The sequence below is a fragment of the Triticum aestivum genome, chromosome 3B (assembly GCF_018294505.1).
Source record: "Triticum aestivum cultivar Chinese Spring chromosome 3B, IWGSC CS RefSeq v2.1, whole genome shotgun sequence".
In the NCBI taxonomy this organism is placed as follows: Eukaryota; Viridiplantae; Streptophyta; class Magnoliopsida; order Poales; family Poaceae; genus Triticum; species Triticum aestivum.
In genome coordinates, this window is record NC_057801.1 from 294,989,617 (window position 1) to 294,998,921 (window position 9,305).

General features: G+C 49.7%; 1 protein-coding gene across 1 annotated transcript in view; it reads left to right on the forward strand.

The window, feature by feature from the left end:
* Positions 1-4,093: 4,093 nt before the first annotated feature.
* Positions 4,094-9,305, forward strand: part of LOC123069766 (CRS2-associated factor 1, chloroplastic) — an 18,712-nt gene continuing 13,500 nt past the window's right edge. Inside the window, exons 1-2 of the mRNA XM_044492705.1 lie at positions 4,094-4,752; positions 4,830-4,957. Of these exons, the coding sequence (XP_044348640.1) occupies positions 4,131-4,752; positions 4,830-4,957 (750 nt within the window). The 5' untranslated portion in view covers positions 4,094-4,130. The remainder of the gene's footprint in view (positions 4,753-4,829; positions 4,958-9,305) is intronic.

Below are 9,305 nucleotides of genomic sequence, written 5' to 3' on the forward strand. Positions count from 1 at the left end.
AAGGAAACAGAGCAAAATGAGGGTCGGTTAGGACTTTGATCCCACAACCTCCTGCATAAAGGAGCAGAGCGCTGACCAGCTGGCCTCACTGGGTGTTCATGATTAGGAAGGGGCATAGGTCTCTTTGAACAAGCAGAGGCTCGGTGTTGGAAATGCCATGAGTGCGCAACAACTTGCTGGCGATGACTACAAGAAAAGCAGCGGCTGCCGGTGTAGCAGAACACCGGCGGGGGTGCGGGTTTGGAAGGTGGATGTGCAGGCGGCGAGGCAGGCGCAGCAAAGGTTCGGGTGTGTGGGATCTCACGGTCGAGCCTTTCTTCTACATGGCAGACGACTATCCCTCGTCGGTGACAGGAACAAGCAGTGGCGACTACTGCGGCTACCAAGCGCCGACAGGAGTGCTGAAAAGGCTTGCGGTGGCTGCGGTGGGATGTCGTTGCCTGTTGCTGAGAGGTAAGTGGGCTGCAGCACTGGGCATCCCTCTCCTCTAATTCTCTTCCTTTTTTGCTTTCTTCAAACAGAAAATTGGAAGAAAAAGAAAGGCAAGAATAGATATGGAATTTGACAGAGATGAAGATATCTGCCGAGTCCTGGGTTTATGCCTAATTTAAATAAAATGCTCTGGTAATTTTTAGAGACAATAAATTCAGACAAGTTTGGAAGTGATTCCAAACTTGTTTAAATTCACTGTCCAACCAAAGCACATTCGACTGGGCTAAAAATTGGATGAGTGGCTCCTGGGATGGTTTAGGGAATTTAGAAATATACTGAACATTTCTTGGGAGCATAAAAAATGCCACTTGCAATAATTGGGCGAAAAGAAAGAGTTGGAAGCGTTGACTTGGTTTTGATGAAACTTGGTGGAACCAAGTTTGAGCTTCAGCACAAGAAAAGGGCAGGGAAGAGGAAGAACACACACAAGCACACCAATGGGAACAAGGTAACATGAACATGATGGATGCAAATGCACACGGCAACATACATGAAGATGGAATGCACAAAGTGAGAAGAAAAGATAACACAAGCATGATGATGCAACAATGTATTATGACAATCATGGCAATCCATACATGGCAACATAAAAAAAAATGAAAGGCAACTGGAGCATCGGTCTCGGGGCGTTACACCCTAGCCTATTAAATAGAGGGAGAGAGGGCAGCCCCAAACATGCAAGTTCTTCGTGCCCATGGCTACACCTCTCCCTCTCTCTCATATTCTCCACCATAGTCTTTCTTTCTGAAGGGCTGCTCGTCCCTCTACTTCTTTGGCACAACCTATATCTACACGATGAAGCCTTGCTGCATCAATGGATTGGTACGTGTGCAATCCGACAGAGGATTGTACAACCGATTCTTGTCTAAGGGAACTGTTCGTGGGACGGTTTGAGGTACTTCAAGAATGTGATCTTCACCAACTCTTCATCCACCACAGTTGGTTTGTTGGTAAGATCATATCTAACCTTCTATGCATAATCTTCATAGTGCTCTTAGGAACTAGATTTGTAGGCCATTTTTTGTTTTCTAATACGTTTCCCAACATGCGCCATGTCGGGCTGGACTGGTCGCACCAGGTGGGGTGTGTGTCACGCGCACATGGTCCTGTCTCGCGTTGTCCCGTTATGTAGGACTGGAGCTGGACTCGCCTATCTACGTTGTCCGGCCGCGCCAGCCTGGTCTGGTCGCGCCAGGATGGGTCACACAAGACATGCCCATCCGATGTGACTAGGTTGGGTGTGTATCGTGCCACAATAGGTGAGTCACTAACCCATAGTACCAGGAACAACGAAAGGGAGTTGATGCCACCAACTAGGGAAAAGTCAACCTCGACATAGAAAAAGTACCATCCGACATAGGGAGGGGGGAAATAGGAATATCATCCTCCAACTGCCTCCAAGACCGCTGCCTAGGGTTTTGCCCGCAACGACCCTACGCATACTGGTATGAACCTAACGACACAAGTACGCCTTTTACCAAGCGGGCTAGACACGCAATGACCCCAACCAATGTCGGAATGAAGAAAACGTGCATGAAAATGACAAACCCGAATCAAATGACCCTCATGAGTACGTGGTGCAGCGAGAGAATAGAGCACCATGATGTAACGATTAAAGAGCAAAAAATGAAGGACACTTGCTTTTCGCAACCCAAGCCGAACAAAACTTAGAAACTAGCTGAAACGGAGAGAGAAAGAAATGGGCATGCACCAAACCAAACATAACAATCACACCAGTGAGAAAGAGAAGGCCACACCGTTAAAACCAATCCAGGCTCGACGATGCACTGTCCGGAAACAACCGGGTAAGAAAATTGGTATTCCACTCGACCATAGCCGAAAACCCCAAACGAGGTATATACTTCCACCTTGAATCACATGAGTAGAAGGAACAAAGCGAGCCGTCAAACAATTCACCATCCTAGAAAGAGTGCGATCCGAGAGCACGTGTAGCACACACGTGCACAAAGCAGCGCAGCAGGGCAGACCACGGCATTCAAAAGCCTGGATGACATTCCAAAACACGCCATACGATCAGGGGCCGCGATGAAAAGAGAACAGATAGATAAAGTACCTCCATATCCGAACGAGGCCAACAGGTGAAAGTGCCCCACAGGGACCAAAACACGCAAGCCGACCACAAGGGTTATTCGGGCCAAGGGGTGCGTTGGCAAGCCAGGCAACCATAAGGGTCACCGACTAGGAACCACGACGGCAAGAGGCTAGCCAAAATCCCTTCACATCAGAGCGAGACCAACACGTGAAAGTGCCCCATCTATACCTACCTTATAATAAAGGGGCTATTGCTTCTGGCCATACATCACGAAAATTGCCCCCAAAGATGCAAAATATTACCCACCAATGCCACCTATAAGTGATAAAAACGTTTCACACAAGGGAATCCCTCGCCTAGGTCGGCCATGCAGTAGAGACCTCCTATACTGCGCTCTACGCGCTGGCAGAAGACGCAACGCGTCCGTTTGGGCCGGCCCATGTCTGGACGACCTGTTTTTTAAATTTTATTATTTTTTTCCTTTTCTTTTTTGTTTTCTTTTTCTCCACTTTAAATAATTTGGGACATCAACAAAGTTTCAAAAATATAAAAAATGATAATTTTGAAATAAGATGTTTAATAAATCATAAAATGTTTGCGGATTCAAAAAAATGTTCGTGATTTTGTAAAAAAAAATTACTTATTCAAAAAATGTTCGAAATTTTGAAAACAAATGTTCTGGAAAATAAAATGCTCATGTTTTTTTAAATGTGTATTAATTTTTTTAATGAAATTGAACACGATTTAACCAATTCAAAAAATGTTCACGAATAAAAAAATATCCTAAAAATTCAAAAACTGTTCGTGACTTATAAAATTGTATATTCATTCATAAATGTTTCGCTGATTCAAAAAATGATCATGCATTTCAAAAAAATGTTCGTTAAATTAAAAATATGTTTGTGAATTACAAAAATCATTCCAAAAATTTCCAAAAAAATATTCATCCATTCTAGAATTGTTTGTCAATTCAAGAAAATTATTTAAAAATGATAACAATTTTTTAAAAATATATTGTGAAATTGTGTAAAATGTTCATGAATTCAAAAAATGTCCTTGATTTTCGAAAATATTTGAATATTTTGAAAAGTGTTCACAAATTTGAAAAATGATCATAATTTCAAATATGTGCATGAGTTTAAAAAAGTGTTTACGATTTCATGAAATCGAGAATTATGGTGTATCTTGACGATGCAGCAAAATGTGTTCATGGCCATTAAAAATTATGATTTTTTTCTTCCGTTGAAACGCACGGGCCTTTTTTTTTTAGTAAACGGGCCCTTTTTTGCTAGTAAGGACCAGAACACGTCAGCCGACCATCAGCCCCGGATGGATAGCCCTCCACATCCGAACGGCGCCCGACATGCCAACCGGGTTCACCTGACGTATGTAGAGCCCGTTTTGCTAGTATGATCCGCTGGATGCGGAGCCCCGGTGAAGATCGGACGATGGGAAAGGCGTGGCAACGGCACGAGTCGCAACCTGGAACAAACGGCGGAGAGGGAACTCGCGAACCAGGATCCCCAAGCCTCAAAGATGAGATAAAACCTTACACTCTCGAGAGCTTGGACGGTGAACCATCCATATGGCAACCAACACCCTGCCCTCTCGCTCCCTCCTCGCTGCTCCGGCCCAGCACCCTGGTCTACGGCTCGGGACCTCTCTCCGCCTCTCCCTCTCCCTCTCTCACCACAATCAACCTGCCGACGACCCTGAGCGCCGCCGAGCTCCGGGCGGCTCTCATCCGGCCTTCTCGCGCGGTAACCGTGCCAAGAAGATCCCCATCCCGACCACTGGCGAGCCCGCCGCCGGCATCCGGGTCACCGACCGGGGCCTCGCCTACCACCTCGAGGGGGCGCCGTTTGAGTTCCAGTACAGCTACACGGAGGCCCCACGAGCACGCCCCGTCGCGCTCCGGGAGGCTCCATTCCTGCCGTTCGGTCCCGAGGCCACGCCGCGCCCGTGGACCGGGAGGAAGCCTTTCCCCAAGAGCCGCAAGGAGCTGCCTGAGTTCGACTCTTTCGTGCTACCGCCGCATGGCAAGAAAGGGGTGAAGCCCGTGCAGTCGCCAGGGCCATTCCTCGCTGGGATGGAGCCAAGGTACCAAGCGGCGTCCAGGGAGGAGGTCCTCGGGGAACCGCTCACCAGAGACGAGGTCGCCGTGCTCGTCAAGGGAAACCTCAAGGCGAAACGGCAGCTCAATATGGGTAAAGTTTCCTGAACTCGCTCAATAAGCTAGGAGTTACAGCTATGTTCCTTTTAGTCTGAATGTGCATTTCTGCAGGCAGGGATGGTTTAACACACAATATGTTGGAGAACATTCATGCACACTGGAAGAGGAAGAGAGTTTGCAAGATAAAATGCAAAGGTGTATGTACAGTTGACATGGATAATGTCTGCCAACAACTCGAGGTAACTATGCTACCACCCTCTATTGTTTCTTCGGGCTGCTACATCTCGTTTCAGTTCTAGCCCTCAGTTTTTTTTTGTATCCTGCAATCTATTTAGGATATATCCTATCTTGTAATTCTTCAAATATATCGATTTTACACCATGGTAAAATTTGTCACTCTTGGTTTCTTTAGAATGTCTGGCTTTATATTTATAAAGCCCAACCGAGAGGCAAACACAAAGTCTTACAACCAAACCGAATAAAATGGAAAACAAGGTAGCGAGGATATCAGTTTAACAAAACAAGCCACATAAGCGAGTACGTAAACTCGCAACACAAGGCACAAGCAGCCAAGATCCCAATTAGCTCCTCGACGTTAGATGTCTATTGATGACATACGCTGCCCTGCGCTTTTTCCCTTGGGGGAGACAGAGCTGAAAGAAAGAGATGGTTTTGAAGATGTAATCAGCTGGGAGACCTGGGATAATTCTCTCAATAGAATGCTTGTTAATCACATTCCATAACCCCAGAATTCGCGCTACAAAGCAACGCCAAACGACCCTATGCGTAGGACCCTTAGGGTCACACAGTAGCTCTAAGAACTCAGGTGTGTAGTTGGCGTTCCAGGAGCATCCCATGCAATCTCAGACGCAACTCCACATAAACTTAACCGGCATGTAATTGAAAAAATGTGGCCGGGTCTACCGGAGCACCACACATGGAGCAAGGTCCATCACTCGGGCCGCGTCTTTTATGGATGCTAAGCGCTTAGGGAAGCGTATATCTTAGGAGCTGCCAGATGGAACACCTTGATATTTAGGGAAGAGCAGCAGTCCATAACGTCTTGGCGTGTGCCATGGGAGGATTCCTAGTCAGTTTTGTGTGCATAGACTTGACCTTGTAGCGCCCCGCCGCTTCAAGGTCTCGTGAAATAATGTTATTGCCTTTCGACAGAGGAATTATCTGCTACTCTCCCCTCAGTGCCTCCCGAACTAGCCAATTTTTGAGGGGGAACATTATAACAGAACACCATGCTGACAAGCTGTCATGGAAAACAGAGTGAACTGAGGCCTCTGTCTCCATGGCTAGCATGTACACTTGTACATGTTGTGATAATTTTTGGAAAAGAGGGGTGTCTCCAAGCCACTTGTTAGCCCTGCCATCTTTGACCTCAAATCTCGCCCCAAGCTAAAGTCGAATTTAATTTTCTGCATCCCATTCCATAACGATGAACGTTTGTCAACAGCCTTTGACCTCGAATCTTGCCCCAAGCTAAAGTCAAATTTGACTTTCTGGATCCCATTCCAAAATGATGATCGTTTGTCAACAGCCGAGAAGACATTAGAGTTGGGGAAATATTTCTCCTTTAACAACCTGGCCCACAAACAAGATAGAAGGGCTATGGGAAAGCTTCCAGATCCATTTGACAAGCATCCTAGCCATGCAGAGGCCGGATGTGTGCTCTTTCAGTTGTATCCTCTTGATGCTTTTGTCGGAGTCTAGGATCTGCGTCCAAGAAACTTCTCCAAGAACTAGGGTTCGAACTCTGGGGGCCTTTGCTTGGCGACCTACGACCCGACGACAACTACGGCGAGATCACGACGTGCACACTCACACCGGACACGAAGGGGACGCGTGAGCTACCCAGGTTCGGGCCACCGTGCGGTGTAATACCCTACTCCTGCCTGTGTTGGGTTGCTCTGTAATGGAGAGCTTGTGGCTCGAGGTACACGAGGTGTGGGGGAGAATGGCCCGATCCCGTTACATGGAAGCGGCCTGCCCCTTTTGTAGTGCCTTGGTCCTCTTCCCCGAAAATATGAGCGGGAAAGGGTGGCCATAGGGCGGCATTCAAAGGGGGACAGGCGCCCAGGCTTATCCTGACTAAAGGTGGTCTCCGCCTGATAAAGCGGTCTTCCTGAGCGCTGATGGGCTCGGCGATGACCTCCGCCCTGGCGCGCCGATCCGTTTTGATCCCCCTACACCAAAGAGGAAATGCTTTGGGAGAGGCAGACTCCCTTATCACCAGAATGGAAACCTGTCTGAACCGTGCCCTGCTGTCTTTACCCTGAGAGCGGGACTTCACCCATGTGAGGGGCCTGGAGCCCCGTGGTTGGCGCCGTACGTCATCCCTTCCTCCAGCAGCTTGCACAACAATTGTGTATATGCCCAGGAACTCTGCTGGGTTTAGCTTGTCATCATACTTCTCCGGTACCTCTGACTTGAACGCCCGGCCGGCCGGCCAGCGAACTTGCCGCAGCTCACGCGTGAAAGCGGGCACCCAACCTCATAAGGCAGGTACCCGCCAACAGCGGGCGCTGGCTCGTCGACGACTGGACCATTACGCTCGTCAGAATGACGACGTGCCTCCCGGTGACGTTGAATAGTGGTACGAGCAGCTTCCGCTCGCCTTTCCAGCAACACTTGCCGTTGATCTCGCTGCGTCTGTGGTTTCAAAGAGGCCATTGACACATCGTCGGGCTCGACAGTCCGTTGAGTTTGCTGTGACTGCCGATGCTGTTGCCGGGGTTGCTGCCGTGGAGGTGATTGCACCGTTGGTGCACCACCTACAACATGGCCTTCGGTCTGAACTACCGGTGCTGTTTGCTGGCGCCGTGAGGGCTCCGCCAGCTGGGATTTGTTCACTTCTGCAAATCCAATCAAACTTTGGATGGTGGCTCTCCACTCATCCATCTTATCTGCTGTTGGAGGGAAGTTCAACAACATTTGGGCTCCGCGCCATCGCCTCTGTTGCTGTCGAAGGCATATTGGAGTGCGAAGACTGCAACGTCGCTCGACTCCTGACAGAGCCAGCAGGAGCGCCGCTGCGACCTTGCCGCGGGACCGTGGGAGCGGCAGCAGGTTGGCGTGGCGGGAGCGGTGCGTGATGATCTTGGGCCTGATCGATAGGCGTCTTGCCGTGTGAACGCCGTTGTGCATGATCAACAGCGCCGCTTGGGGGCACGTCATGCCCATCCCGCGACGGGCGCGGCGTGTGTTGTGATGTCGCTCCCCTCGTCGCTGCTGTGGTAGCCGCAACGGGGTGGTCTTCGTTCGCGCCCGACCAAACGGTGTTGCTCTGGTGGCTGCGCTCACCGTCGCGCTGGGGAGGCGGGACTCGCGTGCCCGCATTGCCCGCGCTATTGTTGTTGTTCTCGCCGGAGGGTCGCAGAAGGTGACCATCTCCAGCGTCTCCACCGCCCGTTCTCGCCGCAGCGGGAACAATGACCGCGCCGCTCGCGGACATGTGTGAAGGAAGTTTGGACGTGGAAGGCTTTGTTGCCATGGGACCCTTCTTCTTGGGCGCCATGGATGATGAAGATGGTGATGAAATTCGATGAAATCGACGCGCTGTCTGCTGACTAGGTTCACGCCAGTGAATCCCCTACCTGGCGCGCCATAGATGCCGGTGTGGAACGGCTATCTATGAGGTGGTTTAGCCCCTTTGTGGTTCAGCGAGGGGAATGCACTAAACACAAAGAGCAGGAACAACAAAAAGCGCAAGGATCTTTACCCAGGTTCGGGCCACCTTTGAGGTGTAACACCCTACTCCTGCTTTTGTTGTATTGAAAGTGTGTGGAGCACAAGTACATGGAGCGCTCTCCCCCGGCAAGGTGCTAGGAGAAGGCAGTTACACGAGCAAGTGTGCTAGGGGTTTGAATGGGTTCGAACCCTCGTAAAGGTTGCCCTGACCCTCCTTTTATAGCTCAAGGGGTCACCACAGTGGCAAAAAGGGAATTACATGATGATTTGATAGCATGCAGTGCTATCATACCTAACTCTGCTAGTTAGGACAAAAGGTATTAAATGCATCGCTAGGTGTCATGAAGAGGAGAAGCCCCGCCAAGGATATCACACCGCTTGCCCAACTAACTCCTATTAGCTTGACATGCCATTTGGACGGGTGTCGATAAAGGTAACCTTCTCTCTAGCGTGTTGACACGTGCCGACAAACTCCACCTCGCTGCCTGCGGGCTCGACACCTTACTGACCAGCGACCAACTGGCTGGTGAGGTGGAGCGCTGGTAGTTGGCGGGGGTTCGCTAGCCACGGGGCTTGTCGGGCTCTTGCCTTGCCGGCAAAGGTTGCTTCCAATGTCCTGTCTTGATGCTTTCTTGATCCTTGGTCTTCTTAATGTGCTCCTTGATCTCCCAAAGAGCTGTTTCTTTGATTCGGAAATCTTCACTGAGACTTTAGTTCGACGGAGGAGCTGCTACTCGTCTGTGCATAGGTCAGGGTACTAAACACCCGTGTTTAATACACCGACACGAGCGGGCTACGACCGTCGCTGGTATGCTTAGAACGTGTGCTCACCAAGGCCAGAGGGTGTAGGGCTCTTGGGGTTGGTAGGATCCCCTGAGGCGCGATGCT